The sequence below is a fragment of the Pipistrellus hanaki genome (assembly GCF_964339955.1).
Source record: "Pipistrellus hanaki genome assembly, chromosome: X".
NCBI classification, from domain to species: domain Eukaryota; kingdom Metazoa; phylum Chordata; class Mammalia; order Chiroptera; family Vespertilionidae; genus Pipistrellus; species Pipistrellus hanaki.
In genome coordinates this window covers 35,478,916-35,505,028 of record NC_140524.1, presented here as the reverse complement: position 1 = coordinate 35,505,028, position 26,113 = coordinate 35,478,916, and the positions used below count along the sequence as shown (strand labels likewise).

The following is a 26,113-nucleotide window of genomic DNA, read 5'->3' as shown; positions in this document are numbered from 1 at the left end:
TCAGCAAGATGGAGTGAAATTTATTTGTTCTTGACCAAGAAACATGTGTCATATAAAAATCTCCTTATAACAATTTCTGCTGAGTAGGCCCTCATGCCTGGGGATGTGCTCCTTCCAAAAAAGAGGTACTGTAACAGAATGGCTTTCTATTTTGCATTTGGAAAAACCCACCCAAAACCATTTTTTAATGCATTGCAAAACTGAAGAAAAACACAAAACATAGTAGCAAGCACCCACATCCAGAATTGACATCATGGTAATATAAAAGATACCTCAAATGTTTTTTTTTTAAATAATAGGAAATAAAGTGTTATAGATCAAGCTACAGTCCTCTTCATTCTCTTTCCCAATCCATCCCCTCTTCCATCTTCCCAAAGATCTCTTTTATAGTTTTTATATGTATCTACATCTACCCATGGATAATATATGTTTTTGTGGATGTTTTTCTTAATTAAATAGGTCATTGTTGCCCTAGATGGTTTGGCTCAATGGATAGAGCATCAGTGCTTGCTTCGGCAGCACATATACTAAAATTGGATAGAGCATCAGCCTACAGACTGAAGGGTCCCAGGTTCAATTCCAGTCAAGAGCACATGCCTGGTTTGTGGGCTTGATCCCCAGTAGGAGGTGTGCAGGAGGCAGCCGGTCAATGATTCTCTCATCATTGATGTTTCTATCTCTTCCTCTCCCTTCTCTGAAATCAATAAAAATATATTTAAGAAAAAATAATAAAATAAAATAAATAGATCATTGTCATAGATTATAAGTCATTCAGCAACTTGCTTTTTTCATGCAACTTTATGATGTGTTTATGTTATTACATAGACCTAAGCTCATTCATTTAAACTATGGTGTCCATTGTATGGTGGTTTGACTTTTTCACATTTACTAACAATGATGTGTGTTCATATGTACATGTTCAAGAATTTCTCTAGGATATGCACCTAGAAATGGAATTGCTGGGGTGAAAGTAGGCAGCTTTTTTTTTTTTTTCCTAAATACTACAAAGTGGCCGTACCAATTTTCACTTCCACAAGCAGTGGCTGAGAGGTCCTGTTTCCACTCATCCTCACCATCACTTAATATTATAAGACTTTTTAATCCTTACCAATCTGCTAGGTGAGAGATGGTATTATTGTTTTATTTCCCTGACACCAGGGGAGTACTTCTCTTATAATTAGGCCAATATGTTTTTTAAACTCAATTGCTAGGGACGTTCAAAGTCATCATTTTAAACAATTTCATTTCTTTTAAGTTTCAAAAGAAGCAAAGTAATACATTAGTTTGATATTTACCAAGTACTTCTGCAAATTTACACCCCACAGGCAAGCCAGAGTTGACAGTTATGTGTTTAAAGTGAAATGGGAAGGACTTAGGTTAGCTATAAATAAGAGAGTTGAAAAATAAATAAATAAGAGAGTTGGGCATCTTTTCCCTATAGCTAACTAGAATTAAATAAATATAGATTTGAATGTGTTAGTTATTAATCCTAATTCATTAGTATGGTAAAGCATTTAGCTAAATGAATTAGCACTTTGTAAAGCATTTCCAAATGCTGGAAGATGTGAGAGTAATGTAGAGCACTCTAGCACATTCTAGAGCTGATTCCCTTGGCCTTCATCCTCTGTTTCCTCCCAGGTTTGTCGTACTCTTCATGGATGACCTGGGCCATATTTCCCAGTGGAGTGCCATCATGGCTGGAAGTCTCGCAGGCATGGTTTCCACCATTGTAACGTATCCTACAGACCTCATCAAAACACGCTTAATTGTGCAGAATGTGCTGGAACCATCTTATCGGGGGATCCTCCATGCTTTTTCTACTGTTTATCAACAGGAAGGATTCCTGGCCCTTTATCGAGGAGTTTCCCTTACAGTTTTAGGTAAGATGGAAATGTTCTCCTTGTCCAAGGAAAGGCTGCATTCTTTGACATATATGAATAATTGTATGCCTTTGTAACCAGTTAAGTCCATTTTATTGAGGTCAAGGTCATATGAACTTAATCCATATATGGTCACCTAACTTCATTCTATTCCACAGCTGTATACCCCATTCTTAACTTTGACCTTTTGTACCCCAGAGAGGGGTGGACGGCAGTGCATGGAGGTGCCTCTGCACAAACTGATAGGAAGACAATCCCACACAATCCTCATCCAACTATGGGAAGGAGTCTCAGTGTGCATACATGCAAATATGAGCACAACCATGGTAGCAGTTGTAGCTTCTGTGGTCTTTGGAGCTTGTGCCAGGACTACACACACACAGGTCACCGGGACCCCCATTGGCCAAAACAGCAGACTTTTGCTCTTTGTCTGATCTTTTTTGCAACATTTTGTAATATTGATTACCCCTTCTTCTGGAAACTTGGCTTCTAGGACCCACTGTCTCCTGGATGTCTTTTTTATGTCTCTGGCAGCTTTCTTGTCTGACACTGCTGTCCCCCTACATTACGCTATTCCCCCAGCTCCTTCCTTAACTTTTCCTTTACCCTCCATACCCCCTTAGGTGGCCTCATATAGGCTAGTGGCTTGAACAAGTATCATTATACTCCAATGACCCCTAACATGATCTCCATAGTAACATTTATTGGTGCTTACTATGTGCCAGGCAGTGTGTTAAATGCTTTGCATACAGATTCTCATTTAAGCCTCATTTTACAACAGATGAGGAAATAGATTCTTAGGGAAGCTGAGTTACCTGCCATGGTCACATGGGTAAAAAGTGAAGGAACTTAGCAATATAATCCAGAGCCCTCTCTCTTAACCACTGTCTGCTACCAATTCCCAGTGGCAGAATGAATACCTGCTATTGGACACCTCACCTGATGCTCCCTTAGTCTCACACCTGCTCTCCTTCTGTGTTCCCTAATGAATAAGACCTTTCTTTCACCCAGTGGTCTGAGACAGAAGAAACCTAGATTCATTTCAACTCTACTACTCACTCCACTCTTACCTTAGTCACCAAGTATTTTCAAAATGACCTCTTTGAACTCTCAAGTCTATCCCCCTTCTCCATCTCCATCTCCTCTGCCCTAGGTCGCACTCTCATCACCATCTTTCTCTTAGACACAAGAAGCACCTCTTACCTGCTCCCAGTCTTGGTTCTCTCCCACCCCAGTTTGCCCTGTGCACTGCAGCCAGGGTGTGGTGATCTCTCTAAATGCAAAATGATCATTTCACCACCCTCCCTCCACTGCCCTCCTCAAAAGTCTTCACTGCCTCCTGAACTACAGTGGAAAACCCCAATTCTTTATAGCCTACCAGATCCTTCAGAACAGCTCGTCTAACCTCTCCTGTCACACCTCCACTTGCACTGATGTTCCAGCCATACAGAAATACTTGCATTTCCTGGGAACATTTCTCCCTTTGTACTTGCTGTTCCCTCTGCCTAGACTGCCTGTCTATGTCTGATGAACCCCTATTAGTTCCTCAAAACCCAGTTGAGAAGTTCTCTCTTCTGTGAAGTCCTTCTTGATTCCCCCAGGCAAAATTAACTCCTCTCCTGGTGTACTTAAAGCCCTCCCCACTCCAGCCCCGCCCTTATGGCACCTATGAGCTGTCTCACCACTAGATGGTGAGCTGCTCCAGGAATTAGCCTACTTACTCTTTGTATTCCTGCACCTGGCCTAGGTCCCCGTTCACACGTGTTTTCCAAATGAAGGTAAATAAATGGGGCGTGGGTACGTCTTTTAGAAAAAAAAATTTTAAATCCTCATTTTTATATGTTTATTGCATTTTGGAGAGGGAGGGAAGGAAGAAGGGAGAGAGAAAGAGAGAGATGAGATGAGAGAGAAACATTGATCGGTTGCCTCCAGTTCATGCCCTGACTGGGGATTGAACCCACAACGTAGGTATGTGCCCTAATGAGAATCAAACCAGTGATCTTTGGTGTATGGATGATGCTCCCAGCCAAGGCTGATACATCATTTTAAATGTGTTTATTACATATAAGTATTATATTATTTTAAGGACAATCAACCCCACTGTGTTATTCTCTTTTAAATCCCTTTTTGAGGAAGAAATTTAGTCACTCTGTAAAATTAAGATAGTTCCCAAAGTTTCTGGAAGTTTGTGAAAGTGCCATCTACTGTACTCCTTGCTCACCATATTTTCCTAGGAAGGTGAGGATGCCATGCAGTGCAGGGTGCCACTGAACCCTGGCATGGCCACATCATTTCCAAAGGCAAGGTCAAATAACCTCCCTCTTTCCAGTTTTCAGAGAATGTTTCCTTCTCAGCTAGAGACCACTCCCTCCTACCTTCCAAAAGTTGACTAAGGACAATCACTAACTTTTTCTGATGAAAGTGGTTTTCTTCAAACATTTTATTTTTTACCATTTCAAACACCCAGAAATGTTAAAAGAATTAGAAATACACATATACCCACCATCTAGATGCTATAACTAACGTTTTGCTTTATTACATATTGGTCCATCTATCCATCCTTCTAGCTATTCATCAGTTCATCTTATATATTTTTGATGATTTGCATGTAAGTTGCAAACATAAGATGCACTTCACCCCTCAACCCTTTGATATGTGTATCATAAACTAGATTAGACTTCAAAACTTGTCAATTTTTTTTATTTGTTTTTATTGATTTTTAGAGAGAGGAAGGGAGGGGGATAGAGACATCCATTGGCTGCTCCCTGCATTCCCTCCACTGGGGATCAAGCCCACAACCCAAGCATGTATCCTGGTTTCATAGGTTGATGCTCAACCACTGAGCACCACCAGCTGGGCTGTTTATTACTTTTTAAAGTAAAATTTACATACAGTAAAGTGTGCAAACCTTTTGTGAACCATGTGATGCATTTTGACAAATGACACAATCCCTATCAAAATAGAGCACATTATCATCACCCAAGAAAGTTTCTTCCCGCTGTTTCTGTTGGGTTGGTCTTAAGAAGCCCAGGGAGGGTCCTGTTTACTTGCCCCTGATTCCCCACAGGGATTTGTGTTCCCAAACTGGTGTTTGCCTAGACCTCAGCCGCCTCTTCCTGGCCTTGTCTTGCAGGTGCTCTCCCTTTCTCTGCTGGCTCTCTTCTAGTTTACATGAATCTGGAAAAAATCTGGAATGGACCCCGAGATCGCTTCTCTCTCCTCCAGAACTTTGCCAACATCTGCCTAGCTGCTGCCGTGACCCAGACGCTCTCCTTTCCATGTGATACAGTGAAGAGGAAGATGCAGGTGAGGAGTGATGGTGGAGCAGGGCAGTGGGGAGATTCCTTGAAGTGTTGGTGGGTTGGTAACAATAGCAGAGAACACTGACCCTGAGCAATGCCAGGTTTCCAAGGGGATCATGACTATTCACACAAATACTACGCAAACCCCCACTCCGGGCATTTCTGCTGCTAACATCAGGGCTGTTGGCTCCAGCCCAAGCTGCTATTTCATTCACATACTCTGCTTTTTTAGGACTTTTTAGCCCTTCCAGATGAGGCCCACTTTTCTTTCCTCTCTTTCCCATAGTTGCCACCAAAGCATAGTTGACATCAAAGCAGCCTCCTAGCTCCCTCTCCCAGGGCCTCCACAGTGAGAGGAGGGCACTCTTACTTTCATAGCCACCCCTTACCTCAGTGAAACAAACCGGAAAGAACCAGAATAAGCCAGGAGCTATTCGAGAACCAAGCTCCAATAGTCCTTTACTCCTTTGCTAAGGACGTAACTACATTTGAAATGGGCCAGTGTCTTAGTGGGAGTTGCCCTGCGTTTTCCTAACTGTTGCCTGGGAAACACATTTTCTCTATTGACTACAGAGGCAAAAGCATGGTGGTATCCAGAGTCCCACAGTGAGTAACTGGCTTAGCCTAGAATCAGTCAATTTTTACTAAAAAAAAAAAAAAATCAGCGGGCCAAGTAAAGTTGGGGGTTACAAGCAAGTCTAAGGATGGGCTCAGAATCAACAACTCTGAGGTTTTGTATCTGCCTTTCATTCAACTCCAGTTCACAGGCTTTCCTGCTTTCTGACCTCTTCTGGGCAAATCTTTTTTTTTTTTTTTTTAAGTCCTCAATTCCCACAGAGAATAAGGTTCCAGGAGGTAGGAAGGTTACTCTTCGTCCCTGATTTCTTTTTGTTTCTTTGTTGTTGTTGTTAATCCTCACCTAAGGATATTTTTCTATTGAGTTTTTGTTTGTTTGGTTGGTTTTTGTTTTTGTTTTTGTTTTTAGGGAGAGTGAAAGAGAGAGGGAAGGACAGAGAGAAACATCGATGTGAGAGAAACATATTGATTAGTCAAGGGCACGTATCTTGGTTGCAGGCACCTGCCCAGCCCAGGCCCTGGTCAGGGCTCATGCAGGAGGCAACCAATCAATGTGTTTCTCTCCCATCGATATTTCTCTGTCTTTCCCCCTCTCTCTCACTTCCTCTAAAAATCAATGGAAAAATATCTTCAAGTGAGGATTAAAAGAAGAAAAAAAACACAAAAATATAGAAAAGAAATTCTTAGGGTTGTGGTCAAAGTGTTATTTAATAGGGGTTAATAAACATAATAATACCTTGTCTATTCTACTTTAGAAAAAACGAATCCCCAAAATAGAACCAGAAAGAGGTTCTCAACCTTTCTAATGCCACTCGACCCTTTAATACAGTTCCCCATGTTGTGGTGACCCCCAACCATAAAGTTATTTTTGTTGCTACTTCATACCTGTAATTTTGCTACTGTTAATGAATAGTAATGTAAATATCTGTGTTTTCTGATGGTCTTAGGCGACCCTGCTAGCGGTTCTCAAAATGTAGAGCCTAAGACCATCGGAAAACACAGATATTTATATTACAATTCATATAGTAGCAAAATTACAGTTATGAAGTAGCAACGAAAATAATTTTATGGTTGGGGGTCACCACAACATGAGGAACTGTAGTAAAGGGTCACGGCATTAGAAAGGTTGAGAACCACTGAACCAGAGGCTTTTTTAAATGTAAACATGCATTGCTTTCTCTGGCCAATAGATGTCGCTGCAGTAAATGCAGGGTATTTGAGCACTATCTGAGGGTATTAGAGCCATGGATCTAGTGATCTCTGTCTACTAACAACCTCTTAATCCCTGCTCGAAATACACCTTCAGTTTGGAAGATAAGACTCTAGAAACAACAGTCAAACTCTACATTCTGCTGGAGTTGTTTTTTCCTGCAAAGCATACAATCCAAATTCTCCAAGAAAAGTCTCCTAGGGGACTAGACAAGGTTTGCCAGCAGAATTTCTAAGGAAGGAGCTTTCAGAGCAGTGCTGCTCTTACCTGATCACAGTTAGTGAGAACATTTGCATTCCATCGGCTTTCCTTGCTGCACTGCCTGGAGGAAGCAAATCCATGTCAGGTGTCTGTTACATAACCTGTTGGCCAGGGAATTTGGTCAACCCCGACACTGACTGGCCCCTTTGTCTGAATGGCTCCTTCTAATATAGTTTTACACACCTGCCTGTTTGATGCCGCATCAAATTGGAATTCTCTTGAACATTAATGACAATAATCAGAAGTCTTGTTTAATCAGCTGAGCTCTTCCTTCACTGTGCTTACACTTATTTTATTCCTTTTTCTTTTTCTTGCCCTGGCTCCTGGCTGACATGCTAGAGAATGGAGAGGTAAATAAATTGTGCATGTGCATGTTTTGATGGCATGGTTTCTGGTGGGAAGGGGGGTGGGTCAGCCCTCTGTGCCCCCCACCTGGTGCACTTTCACGTACCCTAAAAGCACCCTGCCTGAAATCTCCATGGCCACACTCTAGTGCGTTTTACTTCCAGCTCTTCCAGGTATGGCCTGGCCTTTTCATCTTTAAACTCCCATACCTGGCTCACAGCCTGGGCCTGAAGAGGTCGGCAACACTTAGTGTATTGAGAGAGTAAAGGGTAAAATATTGATGGGAATTAATTTATCTGGCTAATCTGTAGACTCCTAATAAGGACCTGGAATTCCTGAGCAAATGGTTCCCTGCGGAGGAGAGAGGGAGACAGACTGCCCTGAAAATCTAGGGAGCAGCTAAGAACATGGGACCTCCTTGAGAGGATCAGGAGGGAGGCACCAGGCACGAGCTTGGTCCCCCCACAACTGTGCCTGCAACCACCCCCCCCCTCCGTTGCCTGTATTAGGTGACTCCGTTTCATCAAATATAAAACTGAATGTCAGCCTGTTGCTTTACACCCAAGGGGACTTTGACCCCATCAAGCTCACAAGGTAAGCAGGATTGGGCCAGGTCAGCATTTGAACTGAAAGCACATACGATGAAGGACAAAGGTAGTCTCTGAGTGGCACAGCTGACCGAGCAGAATACACACAATACCTGAGTGAAGGTAGGCCCTGGCCTGTTCAAACAGAGATGCTGAACCTGCCCCAGATGCTTAATGCCTCGGGCTGTCTTTGGTCAACTGAACACTATTGCTTTGCCAGGCCCTCCCAGAGCGCCCCTTCCTCACATGTGGTTTCTCATGCTCAAATCCACATCTTCATCCCTGCTCCCACATTGCTGGGCATCACCATTTGGCTACCACCTCTCCACTGGCACCTCTAACTGAATATATATCAAACTAACTTCCCTTCCTCTGAAAATGTCTTCCCAGAGTTTTCCATTTCAATGCAATCATTCCCCATTACCTAGGCTGGAAATCCACAAGTTATCTTTGAGCTGCTTCTTCCCCAACCCCCAATCAACCTTGAGGTCAGTTGGTTCTTCATTCCCAACACTCCCCATGCTCCCACACTGGTCTTTCTTTGGCCATTGTTCCTGTCCTAATCTGGGGACTTATCAGTTCATACCAGACTGTTGCAGTAATCCTCTAATTGGCCTCCAGGGTTGATTCTAAAAAAGATCCCGGAGCAATAATGTACCAGGCACTGTGATAAGATCTTTATGCTCAGTATCTTATTTAATCATTACAACAATCCTATAAGGTGTGTACTGTTCCTCTCAAGCCCATTTTACAGATGATAAAACCAAGGCAGTAGGAGCTTCTGTAGCCTGCCGGAGTTCACCTACCCAGTCACTGAGCTGAAATTTAAGACCAGATAGTGTGCTTCCAGGGCCAATACTAATTTCAGTCCCTGCAAGCCAGTCCGTAGCTTCTTCCAGACTAATTTTCTTAAGATCTGCCTGTGTTTTGTCCTTCTTTTTTGCCCCTAGAGAACAAAGACTGAGTTCCTGGGCCTGGCATGCTGCCCTTACCAATTGTGCCACCCTCATGGCACAGAGGCCCTCTATATGAGGAGTTGCAAAATCAAACGTTAATAAGAACTTGGAAGTAACATGAAAAAAGAGAAAATAAGGAAACCTAAATAGCATACACTTGCCCCCTAAAGAATAAGCTATCAAGTGTGTTCTGAGCCATCAGGCTTTGGCTTGCAAAAGCATTCCGGAGAGCTAAGAGAGCTCAAGACACTGTGCTCACAAAATGTGATTAGCATCTAAATGTGAACAGCAGGAAGGAATGAAGTGAGCCAGCGGTGGCGGTGGCAAGCTCTCCTCCAAAGCACGAATGCCATTTAGAAAAGTGCCTGGAATCCATATTTTTATGTAAAATCTCCCAGTTGCCTAATGTTGGCAAATAAAATTGGGAAAATTCTGCCTGGGTTAAATAAAGCACCCCTTTCAATAACCTCTGCTCTTTTCAGACCTCCAATTCAATCAAAATTATCTCAGTCCACCTTCCCCAACCCCCTAACGAATAAGTGTATTTCCCATTTCAGGCACCTCTGGCTCCATCTCCTTAAAGGCTCAACTAAGGTTTGCCTCACTGGTTGCTGTCTCTTCTGACTTAAAATAGCACACATGTGTTGCTTTTGTTTGACAGATGAGTTGGCTTTTCATCCCCAGTCAGCTACCCCGTCCTGATGGATAAAGGCGGGGGTTTTGCCTTTGCAGAGTCGCAATGGGGGTGTGCCAGACCACTGCAGAGGGCATTGTGAAGCAGGAAAAGCCAGTTAACTAACAATGTGCTCTAGCAATAAAATTGAAGACGCTGCGTTTTCACTGTCATTCCCCACCCCACCCCCAAGGGCACTGTTATTTTGTGGGAGTTTTGTGGGTGAATAACCCCTTTTAAATGATGCTGCTAGCCTTGTGTGCCCTTTGACCCAGCCAACTGAATTTTCAAAGCACTTTGTACATGCCTCCACTGCTCCCATTTCTACATCATTACTCTGTTTCTCCACCCTGTCAGAGCCACGCCTTGAGGTCTTCTCTCACCTCCTGAAGCAGGAGTCTCTTCCTGAATGCACATAGCATACTCTCACTGTAGCTCTCTCGGGCCCATGAAACATGCTTCGTTGTGTTATGATCTTCTATTTCACTATTCCCTCCACAGCTCTTTGCCTTTGGGAAGCATGTCTTACACATTTGTATATCCTCACAGTATGTTGCCTCTTGTAGCAGGCACTTGATACTTGTTTAAAAATGAATGAAGCTCGGGGCTGGCTTATGGGATGTCACTGTGAGTACAGAATCGAACCTTAGCTGCTACTGAGTGAGCTCCAAGTCTGTGTGCTTGTCCCTACCCCTGAGGAAGGTAAGAACAGCCTGCTCTAAGGAAGCCTCTGCTAGTCCCCTGCCTATGATCCTCGCTCTGGTAATGCACTGTCTTCCATCTCCTACCTTAGCATTCTCGTTCTGTTTATCTCAGCCCAAACAGCTATTAGCATTTGAAGATAGGCAAATTGCTGAAAGGACCCAGAGAAAAATCATGAAACCGTTTGGATATGCACCTCTTCTTCAATGCAACCTCCCACCACTTTGTATGGTGCCTAGAAGTGCTTGACAAATCCTAGCATCTTAGAATTTGTATTTGTTAGTTTCTTGATTTCAGTAACTGTGACCTGATGTAAACGAATGTGTCTAAATCTGTGCTTTCCTTGGTGGGGTGCTTTTGTCAGGGGTAAGGACAGGGACAAAATATGTCAGGAGGAGGTAATGAAAGGAGAGTGTTCCCTAGGATTCAAAAATTATAATAACGTACCTGCCATTTATTGGTCATTTAATATGACAAGGCAGATTATTATTCCATTCCACCCTCTTTATAGACCCTATAAAATAAGTAAGTATTGTTATGATTCCTATTTTCTAGATGAGGAAATGAGGCACAGAGAAGGTAAGTAACTTGCCTAATAGTCACATAGCTAGCAAGTGGTGGAGCTGGGATTGAATTCAGGTGTCTCCTTCTTCAGGCCTGTGCTTCATCCACCAGAAGAAATACAAGGATTTGTTCCTAGATCCTAAGTAATCAGTTCATTTTTTCCCCCAGTTATTTTGCCTGAGGCTTGGGAGTAGTGGAAGAGGGAAAAGAAAATCTGACCTTGAGAATTAGGAGCTCACAGTGTGGGGCAGAAAAATAGTTTTACTTCTACTCTTCTAAGTTCTGGCTGGACTAATAATCAAATCAACATGAGACAGATTCACAGGAGAAAATGTATTACATATGTACATACAGGGGCTCCCTCAGAATGTGAGACCTGAGGACAACTGGGCAGTTGAGGTTCATGTGCCATTTTGGACTAAGGAGAGGGGGGTAGGGGTCTGGAACTTCAAAAGAAAAGTAGGCAATTCATAAGGAGATAAGAAGGAGCAAATGTGAAGAAAAATTGTTTCTTGGCCACCCAGAAACAATGGGAAACACATATAGGAGTCTAACAGACTGCCACATTTAGTTCCTATTATGATGCTAAGGCGATACTCCCTTCCTTTAAGCAGACTTTTCTATCTGAATTCCTTTAGGCAGATTAGGGGGAGGGCCAAAGGTACTTTCTGAGTCCTTTGTTTCTTAATAACCAGCTTAAAATAATTAATATCCCAAGAAGCATATTTTGGGGTGGCAAACTCTGCTTCCCCTCACAGTTGCAAAAGCAGTTGGAAAAAAACACCACCACAAAATAGTGTGTAATCTCAAAAACAGGCAAGAGCCCAGCTTTGGTCAGCTCCTTGCTATCATTTTACTTTGGGGTCTGGCCCCTTTAGGGACTGGCTTCTGCCTAAGTCAGAGGCCAGTGGCATTGCCTTGGCAGTCTGAGAGAAAAAAGTCACATTTCAGCGCCAGGTAGAAGTCTGGGTGTTCCTTAGGCTGGGTGGCTTTGTTTGAGCATCATGGTTGAAATATGGGGAAAGGAAAACGCTCCCTTTTGGGTTTTTTTCAAAAGATATAGAATGCCCTAAATACAGTAGGGATGGCAGTTGTTGACTATGAAAACAAGACTGTGCCTAGAAGGCAAGGCAGGAAATGCAGGGAGGAACCTTCATTCCACTCTTTGTCAAATCACTCTGCCCTTTTCTCCTGACCTGGGCTGGCCTACTCCTTTAAAGAGATAAAATCTGGGAATCAAGATGTCCTAAGCAGACTTTTTTCAGCCCCAGCAAAAAAGTAATAGCAGCTAAGATGGGAGCTTACCCTTCTCTCCACTTCCAGCCCACCTCAAAATGGGGATGAAGAGAGAGAGATCGGGGAAAGGGAAACAAAGGTGCCAGAAAAGGCCTGCTTGTCTGAGAAAGACCCACAACTGTGAGCAGTCATCTGCAGCTGCTGTCAGAAGATGCCTAGAGCTTGCAGACCCCTCCCCTGCTGGCCTCAAGCCACTTCTAGAAATGGGATGGAGGGTACCTTGTCAGCAGGCCATGCTGATGAAGCTGCCTACACCCACTTTTCAGGACATCCTTTAACTTCTCATTTGTACTTTATTTTTTTTTTAAAGTTCTTCATTGATTATGATGTCACATAATTGTCCTCATCCCCCCATTCACATCCAAAACCCCTCCCCATGTATGCCCACCCCCTGTTGTCCATGACCTCTGGTTAGGCTTATATGCATGCACACAGTCCTTGGGCTGATATCTCTCCTTTATTTTTTATTGTTGACAGGATTACAGATGCCTCCCATTTTCCCTTTTTCCCCCCTCCACCCAGCCCCTGCCCCACTCCAGACCTCCACTACTCTATTGTCTGTGTCCATACATATGTATATTGGTTATGGTTTAAAGGTTTAATCAGTAGAGTATCTACATGGTCCGGAGTGTGGACTTTGGACGCCAACTCTGCCCTTACTCCTGCATGGACGTGGGTAAGCCAGGAACCCTCTGTGAGCCTCATCTTCCTCACCATGGGGAAAAGCAGAGTTCCTAGCTCATGTACCGAGAAAGGACATTGAATTTGGTTAATGCAGATACAGAGCCAGGCACATGATAAATATTCAATAAAGCCGAGGTGCTGTTTCTATTGTTCTTGAAGCATCTCTTCAGAATCTATGCATGGCATTGAAGGCCTGATTAGAATGATAAAAGCTGGCCCAGATGTGTTTCTATGTTCCCCATAATTGCTATGAATACACAAACGAGTTAACATCACAAAACCTCAAAAGACCTTCAACTCTGTAGATAACAATGAGCAGGGATAATAGGAGAGTTATTCATTTGTTGAGTTCCTTTAACAGGCATTTACCTAGAGATCACCATGTACAAGTAATGCACCTATCTGTACATTCTCAGTCTCCTGAAAACTGTCATCTTCCCTATCTGCTCCCTCACTCTTCCTGGTGGATCACACTCCAATCAAGGTGACGCTAAAAGTTAGCTCTTCCAGCCACTGTTGCCTGATCTCCCCTGGCCGCCTCCTGGGCAGCTGCAGCAGCTCCCTCACTTGCATCTTAATTGCTTTCTCCAGCCTGGCCCAGCTGCACTATTTGTTTCCCCACCCCCCACCATCACACAGGAACGGACTGTTTGTCTTCTCTTTCCAAGCAGAATACTAACCTGCTGTCCATTTGCTTACTCCCCCCTCCCTTAGCCCGGGCTTTCTGAGCAGCTGGTCAGCCCTCTAGCCTGCTGCTGAACCACGAGGCTCCAACTTCAGCCAGGATGGAGGGTATCTTTGAGGCAGGCCATGCTGGGGGCAGCTGCCTACACCCACTTTTATGGGCATCCCCACTGCAGAGCCTTAGTGTGTCCCAGCTCTGAGCACCTGGCTCTGCCCAGAGAAACTTGGGCCATGTGGTTTACAGTACAAAAAGGTTCTTTTACTTCAATATGATTGGCTTTCTTTGTTTGATAATTGGGGGTTTACCAAATGACAAAAGCCTCCCACCACAACTGCCTTCCAGGCAGGTGTGCCCTCAGATGGTTTGGGAATTGGACAGCCTCATCTCCGGCTTGTGTCCTATATGTCCACAGAAGATAATGTCATTTCCAAATAACAAGCAAAGGATTCTGAGCTCCTGTTTGCTCCAACTAGCAGGTTCTTTTACTTTAGTTTCTTTTCTTTCTTTTATCTCTCCTTTTAAATGCCTTTTTCAACTTATATTTTAAAAAACAGTTTTAGGTTGACCTCAAAATGGACAGGAAGGGGTGCAGGATGGGTGAAAGGAAGAAGGTGAATAAAAGGGACAAACTTCCGGTTGTAAAACAAATAAGCCATGGGAATGTAATGTACAGCACAGGGAATATAACCAGTAATATTGTAATAACTTTGCACAGTGATTGATGATTAATAGACATATGGTGATCACAACATCCTATCTAATAAAAAGGTAATATGCAAATTGACTGCCACTCCAACACACAATATGGCCGCCCCCATGTGGTCAAAGATGACTACCCCCATGTGGACACAAGATGGCCACCACAAGATGGCCTGCAAGGGAGGGCAGTTAGGGGCAACCAGGCCTGTAGGGGAGGGCTGTTAGGGGTGACCAGTCAGGCAGGAGAGGGCAGTTAGGAGTAATCAGGCCAGCAGGGGAGCAGTTAGGCTTCGATCAGGCTGGCAGGGGAGTGGTTAGGGGGTGATCAGGCTGGCAGGCAGAAGCGGTTAAGGGCAATAAGGCAATCAGGCAGGTGAGCAGTTGGGAGCCAGCAGTCCTGGATTATGAGAGGGATGTCTAGCTGCCCATTTAGGCACAATCCCACCAGTGGGATTGGGTCTAAACAGGCAGTTGGACATCCCTCGAGGGTTCCCAGATTGGAGAGGATGCAGACTGGGCTGGGTGACACACACACACACACACACACACACACACACACACACACCACATGAATTTTGTGCACCAGGCCTCTAGTAGGGTATATAAATTTCAAATCATCATGTTGTACACCAGAAATGAATACAATATTGTATTCCAATTTACTTTAATTCAAAATGTTTTTTAATGGAAAAGATGCTACAGAGATTTTCCACACACTCACTGCCCATGCAATGCATTACCAACATCCTCCACCAGAATGGCTACATGTTACAATTGAGGAACCTATATAGACACATCACAATCACCCAAAGTCCATAGTTAACTGTAGGGCTCACTTTTGGTTGTGTACATTTTATGGCTTTGGACAAATGTATAATGACTGAAAAGTTAAGTCTGTGATGTGTGGGCAGGCAAAATAGCCATCTCAGACAGTGATTAAAGAAAATTGAACTTAATTAAGGAAAAGGTCTGGAAGATGGAGATATCCAAAAGGAAGGGCTACAGAGCACTGAGCCAAAGGGCACTGGGTCCATGATGGCAGCAAAAATATACATAGAACAATGAAACAATGAAGGGCATAGAAGAAGCAATAGGAGAGCCTAGGCTGGGCTGCTTTGGCTCACTGGGAAGTCAGAGAAGGGGGCCTTGCAGACAGGTTCAGAGAGTTAGCCTGGGACAAGCTGACACTCCCCATTGCTCCCCTGGTTGCAAGTCTCATGGGGTCCCATACAGTTTAGGGAATATGTGCCTGTGGGGGATTGGCACAGTCATGCTTCTTGGAGGGAGAGCTCACATGGGGTCCTCCCCTGAGCATATTTATCTCTCTTTTGCAGGTGGAAATCTTAGGGGAGTCCTCAGGGAGGGTCTCAATATAATATCAGCTTTCCAGGTGTGCTTTCTCAGGGTCATGGTCTCTACTGATTGGTCGGTGCCAGGGCAGGGGATTATTAGTCAATGTAGCTGGTCCTGAGGCAGCCACAGAGCCACTTGTCTGGTTTTCTGGGCCTGGAGCTGAAAAGCAACCGAGGCCTAGAAGTTATCTGTAGAGAGGAAAAGGTCAGAGGGTCTAAACTACCTGACCAGTGATATGAAAGATCAGGGGCCCAAACTGCATGACCAATGATATGCTGACTGAGAAAAGGTTTACCCTGGGGGCAAGGTTCTTGTTTTCCCAGTTTTGCTAGGCATCCGGAGCTTTCTGCCCTGGTGAGCTTCTATACCTGGCCCATTGTCCTTTCTCTGCTCATGTCTAATAGTGGCCTGTATCTTTCATTATAATATCAGAGTATTTCCACTGCCCTAAAAATGCTCTGCTCTGCCTATTCACCCTTCCTCTCTCCCCCAAATCATGGCAATTACTGATCTTTATACTGTCTCCATAGTTTTTCAGAATGTTATATAGTTGGAATCATACAGAATGTAGCCTTCTCAGATTGGCTTTTTACTTTCTTTTTTAAATCATTTCTTTTTTAAAAATATATATATATTTCTTTATTGATTTCAAAGAGGAAGGGAGAAGGAGAGAGAGATAGAAACATCAATGCTGAGAGAGAATCATTGATCGGCTGCCTCCTGCACACCCCACACTGGGGATCGGGCCCGCAACCCAGGCATGTGCCCTTGGCAGGAATCGAACCTGGGACCCTTCAGTCCGCAGGCTGACATTCTAGCCACTGAGCCAAGCCAGTTAGGGCAAATCATTTCTTTTTTTATTGAATTTATTGGGGTGACATTGGTTAATAAAATTATATAGGTTTCAGGTGTACAATTCTATAATATGCCATCTGTATATTGTATTGTGTGTTCACTACTCCAAGTCAAGTCTCCTTCCATCATCATTTATTCTCCCTCCCTCCCCCTTTACCTTCTTCTACCTCCCCGTAGCCCACTTTCCTCTGGTAATCACCATACTATTGTCTGTGTCTATGAATTATGTGTGATTTTTGCTTAATCCCTTCACCTCTTTTTCCCAGCCTCCCAACTCCCCTCCCCTCTGACAGCTGTCATTCTGTTCTCTGTATCTGAGACTGTTTCTATTTTGTTTGTTAGTCTACCTTGTTCATTATATCCCACATATAAGTGAAATCATATGGTACTTTTCTTTCATGGACTGGCTTATTTCACTTATCATAACACTCTCCAGGTCCATCCATGCAATTGCAAAGGGTAAGATTTCCTTATTTTTTATGGCTGAGTGGTATTACATTGTGTAAATGTACCTCAGCTTTTTAAAAAATATGTTTTTATTGATTTCAGAAAGGAAGGGAGAGGGGGAGAGAGATAGAAACATCAATGATGAAAGAGAATCATTGACGGACTGCCTCCTGCATGCCCCCTACTGGGGATTGAGCCCGCAACCCAGGCATGTGCCCTTGACCAGAATAGAACCTGGGACTCTTCAGTCCACAAGCCACTCTTCTATCCACTGAGCCAAACCAGCTAGGGTGTACCACAGCTTTTTATCCACTCATCTACTGATGGGCATGGGCTGCTTCCCAATCTTGGCTACTGTAAATATTGCTGCAATGAATATAGAGGTGTATATATTCTTTCAAATTGGTATTTCCGATTTCTTCAGATATATTCCCAGAAGTGGAATCATTAAGTCATATGGTAGTTCCATTTTTAATTTTTTGAGGTAATTCCATACTGCTTTCTATAGTGGCACCCAGATTAGCTTTTTTCATAGTAATATGCATTTTAGTTCTCCGTGTCTTTTCATGGCTTGACAGCTCATTTCTATTTCTTGCTGAATAATATCCCATTGTCTGAATGTACCACAGTTTATTTATCCATTCACCTAAGGACAACCAAGGACATCATGGCTGTTTCCAAGCTTTGACAATTATTGATAAAGCTGCTATAAACATCCATGTGCAGGTTTTTGTATGGACATAACTTTTCAACTTATTGTGTAAATACCAAGATCTAACAATGTTTCATTTTGTAAGAAGCTGCCAAACTGTATTCCAAAGAGGCTATACGGTTTTCTGCATTCCCACCAGCAATGAATGAGAGTTCCAGTTGCTCCACACACTCACCAGCATTCTGATGGTGTCACTGTTATGGATATTAGCCATTTGCCCTTTTTATCCATCTTCCCAATCCCCCTCCCATCTGGCAACCATCAAAATGTTCTCTGTATCTATGAATTTGTTTCTGGTTGTTTTTTTTTTTAAGTGAAATCACACAGTATTTGTCTTTCTCTATCTGACTTGTTTCACTTAGCATAATAGATGTACTGTTTCTTTAACTATCCCCGTATTAGTGGACATTAAATTTATTTCCAATTTTCTGGTGTTACTAATAATGCTGCAACAAAAGTCCTTATAGCCGGAACCGGTTTGGCTCAGTGGATAGAGTGTCAGCCTGTGGACTGGAAGGTCCCAGGTTTGATTCCGGTCAAGGGCATATGCCTTGGTTGCGGGCACATCCTCGGTGGGGGCTGTGCAGGAGGCGGCTGATTGATGTTTCTCTCTCATCGATGTTTCTGGCTCTCTATTCCTCTCTGTAAAAAAATCAATAAAATATTTTTTTTAAAAGTCCTTATAAAATACATCAGTTCTCCTGGAGAGCATTATGCTTAGCAAAAAAAGCCAGTAGAGAAAGATAAATATCACATGATCTTACTCATATGTGGGATATAATGATCAACATAATTTGATGAACAAGAATAGATCCAGCTGGGACCGGTTTGGCTCAGTGGATAGAGCGTCAGCCTGCGGACTGAAAGGTCCAGGGTTCGATTCCGGTCAAGGGCATGTACCTTGGTTGCGGGCACATCCCCTGTGGGAGGTGTGCAAGAGGTGGCTGGTCGATGTTTCTCTCTCATTGACATTTCTAACTCTCTGTCCCTCTCAATTCCTCTCTGTGTAAAATCAATAAAATATATTTAAAAAAAAAAAAAAAAAAGAATAGATCCAGAGACAAATGGCAGGGAGGGGGGAGTTAGAGAGCAACCAAAGGACTACTACGCATGCATATTAGCATAACAAATGGACACAGACACTGGGGCCATGGGAGCTTGCCTGGCATAGGAATGGCTGGGGGGAGTTAATTGAGGAAAAAGAAAACTTACATAAAACTTTAGACAGTACAAAAATAAATAAATACCAAAAAATACATCAGTTCTCACATGGACAAATATATCTGTAGAATAAATTTCTAGAAGTAGGGTTGCTTTGGTCAAAGGGTATGAGTTTTATATATTTTTAAAAATATTTTTTATTTCAGTACTCATGGAAAAAATGAACAGCCTGAAATGTTACCTCTGCTGGAAGGCCTCAGTGAAGTTTATCACAGAAACCATCAAATGCTTGGCTTTCTTTGAAGTATTTGTCTTTTATTGTGATCTACTGCAAGTTTGCTTCTTCTTTCCCCAAATATGTATTAAGCACATGCTGCATGCCAGGCATGTTGGTAGGCTTTGAGGATAAAACTACAAACAAGGCAGACATGGTCACTGCCCTCATGGTATTTACAGCTCAGGAGGCCAGGGTTATCGGGGGCAGTACACATGAAAGAAATAATTATACACCAAATCATTACAGAGTGTGTCACATGCCGTAAAGGAGAAGTACAGGGTGACCAAATGTGTTTACTAGGCTCCTGACTTTGGGGATCTGAGAAGACTTCCTGGAAGAAGTGATATGTATTCTGATCAGTAAGAGAGACTCAGCTAGGCAGAGGAAATGGCAGGTTTGAAGGCTTAATGTCAGGAACGTCCAGTAGGAGCAACAGCATGGATTATAGAATCAAGAAAGGGCATTCAAGGTCATTTAATTCCAATTTCCTCACTTGACATGTGAACAAACTTAGATTCAAAGAACTAAACGACTTGGTCAAGGTTATATAGATAGTGGCAGAGCCAGGAATAGGACCTGTTCCCTCTGATTTTTTTCAGATGGTGCTATGTTGCAAAAGCAGCATGCCCTGGAAACATGGAACAGATGGTCAAATCTCGGGGGGAGAGGGAGTGGAAGACATTAACCAAATAATTTATATGCATATACTAGTATGCATTACCCATGGACACAGACAATAGGTGGTGAAGGCTTGGGGTGGGGTTGGAACAGTAGGTATGAGGAACAAGGGGGAAGAAAGGGGGGACATCTGTAATACTCTCAACAAAGATTTTTTTAAAGAAATAAACAGAAAAATATACTGAAAACTAAAAAAGAAAGTTTACAATGCTATCAAAGGTTAGTACATATTGAGTATGAATTGCAATTGACTGCATTTTATCATTTTAGTTTAAAAATATTTTATAGTGTACTTTCCTCTTTCTTTTATACTATTTATTGTTTTACAAATTATTTAATATAATTTTGTCAGTTGGTTTGTTACGTTTTAGAAATATTTTACCAATTTTTAATCCTACTGTTACCTTCACTTTTAGTCTTCTAAGCAAAATAGTAACAAACTTCAAAGGGGAAACAAAGCAGAATGTCCATCCTGGGAATCTATAGAACTAAACTAGATATTACGGGATAATTGCCTGGGGTCATGTGTGAGTGTTTAAGCTCCGGTCCTGTGTGACTGCAGCCTGACATGTTTGTTTCTCTTTACTAGTAAGATACCGTTTGGGCAAATGGCAGTCTAACATTCCAGTCTAGTGGATTGGTTTAGTTTTCAGCATACTTGTCTCTTCTCCAAGTTTAGATAATAAATACTAATCTATATTATAAAAACCCAATGGCCCTAACGCCACAACAACCAAAGACAAGTCACCAGGAGGCTGTGTGTGTCAAGGCTTGCATGGTGGGTGGGTGGGGCTGCGTGCCAGAAGCATGTAGGTGGGCGGGGACTTGACTCTGGGTCTCGCAATGAGACAGGGTCTGGGGTCCCTGGTCTCATGTGATTTCCCTGGGGCCTGGGTCTCTGGTGATTTCACACTCTGGGTCACTAGTGATATTAATAATGGTGATTATTTTTTGGTGCTTGCTATATGTCAAATGCTGTTCTAAGCATTTTGTATGTATTTCATTTAATTTCGACAACAATCCTATAAGGTAGGTATTATTATTATCCCATTGGATAGATGAGGAAATTGAAGCTCAGAAAGGTCAGGCATTTGCTTAAGGCCACAGAGCTAGTGAGTGGCAAAGCAGGGATTCAGTCCAAGCAGTCAGGCTTTAGGACCCATGTACTTTTCCCAAGCACTCTCAGTGTCAGCAGCAAGCTAGGAGACTTGGTCTGAGCCCTGAGCAGACTTGTGCTTTGGAGGGCCTCAACAACCCTGGCTGCACATCAGAACCACTTGAGGAGCTTGCCAAAATGCTGATTTCCATGCCTAAACCTAGTAGGTCAGTAAATTGCAGTCTCTAGAAGTGATTCCAATCATGGACGGTTTTATTTGTTTGTTGTTGTTTGTTTGTTATTTTTGTTGTTAATCCTCACCCAAGGATATATTTAGGGAGAATGGAAGAGAGAGAAACATCCATGTGGGAGATATCGATTCGTTGCCTCTTGCATGAGCCTTGGCCAGGGCCGGAGCCAGAGAGGAGCCTGCAACCAAGTATGTGCCCTTGACCGGAATGGAACCCGGGATGTTTTGGTCTGCAGGCTGACGCTTTATCCATTGAGCCAAACTAGCTAGGGCATGAATGGTTGTTTTTTTTAAATACATTTTGATTGATTTTACAGAGTGGGAGAGAGAGATAGAAACATCAGCGATGAGAGAGAATCATTGATAGGCTGCCTCCTGCATGCCCCCTTCTGGGGGCTGAGCCCTCAACCCGGGGATGTGCCCTGACCTGGAGTCCAATTGTGACCTCCTGGTTCATAGGTTGACATTCAACCACTGAGCCACACCAGCCGGGCCATGGATGGTTTTGAAAAGCATCACTGGTTAGTCTAACATATAACTAAGGGTTGAGAAGCAGTGGTATTTAGCCTTACCATTCCTTCTTTTTTGGGTGTGTTTTAGTTCAAGCTGTTAAACAAAATACCATAGACTGAATGGCTTAAACAACACGTATTTCTCAGGTTGGGAAGTCCCAGATCAAGGTGGCAGTAGATTGATTCAGTGTCTGACAAGAACCCACTTCCTGGTTTGCAGATAGCAACCTTCTTGCTGTGTCCTCACCTGGTAGTGTGAGAGAGATCCTCTCTCTAAGTCTCTCTTTATAAGGGCATTAATCCCATTCATGAAGGCTCTATCTTCATGACCTAATCACTTGCCAAAGGCTCCAGCTCCAAATACCATCACACTGGGGATTAAGGCTTTAACATATTGTGGGGGCACACAAACATTCAGTCAATAGCAGGAAGCAACTATTAATACATGTTCTCTTTTGTGTTGTGAATGTCAGTTTAGGATGACACTTGTAGAGGCACCACACCATGAGCTCCAGAATTTATTCAGTGTACATGCTATGGTAGCCACATTCAATGTTGATATGTGGTAAGCAGAGTATCAAGGTCTAATATAGCATGTTCAGTGCTGGGCATCAGGGTAGCTTAGTGGTGTAGAGCTTCATTCCGCATTGAACAGACCCAAATTCAAGTTGATACCTTGTTTGTGATTTTGGAGATTTATCCTTTCACTGACTCCATTTTGTCATTTATAAAATTGTGCTAATAAGACAATATTACCTATTTCATGAGGTTTTTGGGAAGATTAAGTGAGCTGGAACATGTACTCAGTGTAATAATGCCTGACACCTAACACTCAGTAAATATTTTATTATGTACTTTCCTCTTTAAATATTGGCCATCTTTTTTAACTTCATGACCATTCATATAGCTTATTTGAGCCTAGTCAGAGGTAAACAGTTATATTTGGGAAAAGCTACTAGTGACACTGATATTGAGGAGAATTTTGTTTTTACATTTTCTGAGTTGCCTGATATGTGCAAAGAGGTATGTTAGGCCCTGAAGAGCTAGAACAGGGAGGGAGGCCCAGTACCTGCTCCCCTAAGTGCATTGGCTGCCAGCCCAGATATTGTACCCAATAACTCATGCCAGACAGGCTGTGCCACAGTAGAGGTCTAAACAAGAGGATGAGACCCTGGTTGGGTAGGTCAATTTGTTAAGATTGTCGTCCTGATATGTCAAGGTTATGGGTTCCATCCCCAATCAGGGCAATATAAGAATCAACCAACGAATACATAAATAAGTGGGACAACAAACCTCTCTCTCCCTCCCTCTTTCTCCCTCTCCCTCTCTCTTTCACACACATTTTTAAAATTACAAAAATTGATGTCTTTGTATACCTGTGAGTTTGTTACTATTTTTAAAAACTAAACAATAAACAAGGGGATGTATCAGACAAAGGGAGCACTTTGAAAAGGTTAAGTACATGGGAGTTGTGTGTTGAACATGTCTAGAAGGCATAAGTTGGGAAGGAACGTTAAGTGTAAAGTTGAGTCTGTCCCAAATGGCTGCTTCCTTCCAAGCAAAATAAGCCACAAATTTGTGAGCGATGTGCCATGACTTTACTTCATGTTCATATTCATTTTAAGCCTATGGAACAAGAAGAACCCTGTTACAGCCTTTCTTTGCCATCCTCTGGGACAGAAGCATGGCATCCAGAATCCAGACTTGAGACCTCGGCTAATTTGAACATTTATTTCCTGGTGATTACATCACCTCATCCCATCTTCTATTTCCCGTCAGGCTCAGAGCCCCTTTCTTCCCTGCGGTGGAGGAGTAGATGTCCATTTCTCAGGAGCCACGGACTGCTTCCGGCAGATAGTGAAGGCCCATGGGGTACTGGGGCTCTGGAATGGATTGGCAGCCAACTTACTGAAGGTGAGAAGCGTGGTCAGTCTCTACTGTTTCTCTGCCTCTTATAGTTCTAGCCTGTTCTGTTGCCACTTCTAGAACAGTTTCCATGGAAATGACCCCTCTAGCATTGATGGTAGCCTAAGGCCCTCAAGTGCAACCTGGCTGTCAGCCCTAAAGAGAGAGGAACCTGTGCAGAGTTGAGGCATCTGATACCCCATCTGAGAAGAGCTGACCATTTAGTGTACAGGTTCCTACCATGAGGGTTCATGGACTCCCAAGGGGAACCTAACCTTCCATCCTAAAATTATATGAGAAAATGCAGATGTGTGTGCAGATGTGCCTCTCTCTGGGGAAAGGATCCATAGCTTTCATTGTATTCCCAAAAAATTCCATAACCAAAAAAAAAAAAGTTAAGAACTCTAGACTGCTCTGGCCAGGTGGCTCAGCTGGTTGAAGCATCATCCTGTACACCAAAAGGTTGTGGGTTTAATTCCTGGTCAACTGAGTTCAATTACCTCGGATGCAAGTTTCATCCCTGGTGGGAGTGCATGCGAGAGGCAGTCTCTCTCTCTCTCTCTCTCTCTCTCTCTCTCTCTCTCTCTCTCTCTCTCTCTCTCTCTCTTTCTCTTTCTCTTTCTCTTTCTCTTTCTGCCTTCCACTCTCTAAACATATGCTCAGGGGAGGATTGAAAAAAGAAAAAAATTCACATATTACGTTCTATTAGGGGAAAAAAAGAATTCTGGACTAAACCTTGTACTAATTGACACATAAATGGTTTCAGTCAAGACAAGCATATGTTGACAAGAAGTGTCAGTTCTGCATATTAATCCAGAACTGTATTCCCCAAGGCCCTTCAACTGCTCTGCCACTCCTCACCCACACCCCTATCTTCTCTGATTCCCAAAAAGAATTACTATGTTGTATTGTCCACAGCCTTTAATTCAGTTTACCCTGACTCAAATTGATTGCAGACACATTGACACTTATAAGATCTTTAACATGATTTTCATTTTCATTTTAAACAGATAGTTCCCTATTTTGGAGTTATGTTTGGTACCTTTGAGTTCTGCAAGAGAATCTGTCTCTACCACAATGGTTACATTGTGTCTCCTCTGAGCTATAAATTGACCCCAGGGGTAGATCAGAGTTTGAAACCCCAGGAATTACGGGAATTAAAGAAGTTCTTCAAAACTGGAAAACTAAATTCTAGAAAACCAACTCTTTAAAACTGAATGGAACTAGAAGTGCACTGACCGAAGGCGTGTTGCAATCACGGATAAATTTAGCTTCAAAATTGCACAATTGTGGAGTGAGGAGAGGGTACTCCTGTCTGCTGCTCTTGGAAGTGAGAAGACTCGGCTGTATGCCACCTCTGAGCTCCAAATTGATGTTCCTGGGAGCACCTGCACCTCAGGAAAGTTTCCCAACATGACCGTACCCTGATGGCATGCCACCAGATTTTATAACAAAAGCTAGCAGTAATGATATTTGCTATTTACACAATACCAAAGAAAGGGCGTTCTCATGACACCTCAGAGCAACATGTAGTTGAAGTGGCTGAGCAGAGGCCATGTCGTGCTCTCAGTCACAGCTTGCACTAACCCACATCAGCTTAGTTTTGCTCCATTTGACCTGAGGCTTCCTAATATACTTGCTCTGTAACTCATAAGTTTTGCTGACTTATGAGTGCACATTCCACAGTGTAAATTATGCCTTCTCAGAAGCTAACTGAAAATATTTTTTAAATTTCTTTATTGCTTAAGGTGTTACATATGTGTCCTTATTCCCCCATTACTCCCTAACTGAAAATATTTAATGTTTAAAAGTTATGAGTATCATAGTAGAACTATCCTTTAGCTAAATTTGAAGCAGTCCAGGCTTAAATCTTGTTTCAGAAAGGCAGTTTTTATCATGACTGCCTAATTATGCCTCAAAAGACCTTCTTTGAATTGCAGTCATGTATAGTGTAAGTGGCCTGAATTCTCTGCCTTTTTTAGTTGCTTTGCAAGCTTACCCTGAAAATAAATTATTTAGTCAACTTAAGTTATTCTCAGAAGATGTCCCAGTTGCGTAGAAAGGATCAAATTGAGCATTTGACACACATACAAAAACAAAAACAAAAAAAAACACAAAAACCCATAAATAACTCAACAAACACTTTAGGCTAATCATGTCTACCAGATTTTTAAAAAGGCAAATTTTGGATTGTTCCACCTTGGAGATTCTGTAAAGTTTATAGAACTGTACTTTCAAATAGTGCCTGTTTTGCATTTAAAAATGTCTAATATTATGATACTAATTTATACAAGTATGTTGAAAGTATTTTCCCTATTAAACTTATTTTCCAAATAAAAATTATGTGTTGGTCATTTATTATTACTAATCTGAGTTATAAAACTATAGTAAAATATATACTGGCCAAAACCTTTAAACTCACAGAACTTTGTCCTATTGAAATATAC

The 26,113-nt window shown here is 42.6% G+C and overlaps 1 protein-coding gene across 1 annotated transcript in view; it reads left to right on the top strand.

The window, feature by feature from the left end:
- Nucleotides 1–25,786, top strand: part of SLC25A43 (solute carrier family 25 member 43) — a 34,779-nt gene extending 8,993 nt beyond the window's left edge. Inside the window, exons 2-5 of the mRNA XM_084870408.1 lie at nucleotides 1,639–1,880; nucleotides 5,014–5,186; nucleotides 23,541–23,675; nucleotides 24,677–25,786. Coding sequence (XP_084726534.1) covers nucleotides 1,639–1,880; nucleotides 5,014–5,186; nucleotides 23,541–23,675; nucleotides 24,677–24,877 — 751 coding nt within the window. The 3' untranslated portion in view covers nucleotides 24,878–25,786. The remainder of the gene's footprint in view (nucleotides 1–1,638; nucleotides 1,881–5,013; nucleotides 5,187–23,540; nucleotides 23,676–24,676) is intronic.
- Nucleotides 25,787–26,113: the final 327 nt, after the last annotated feature.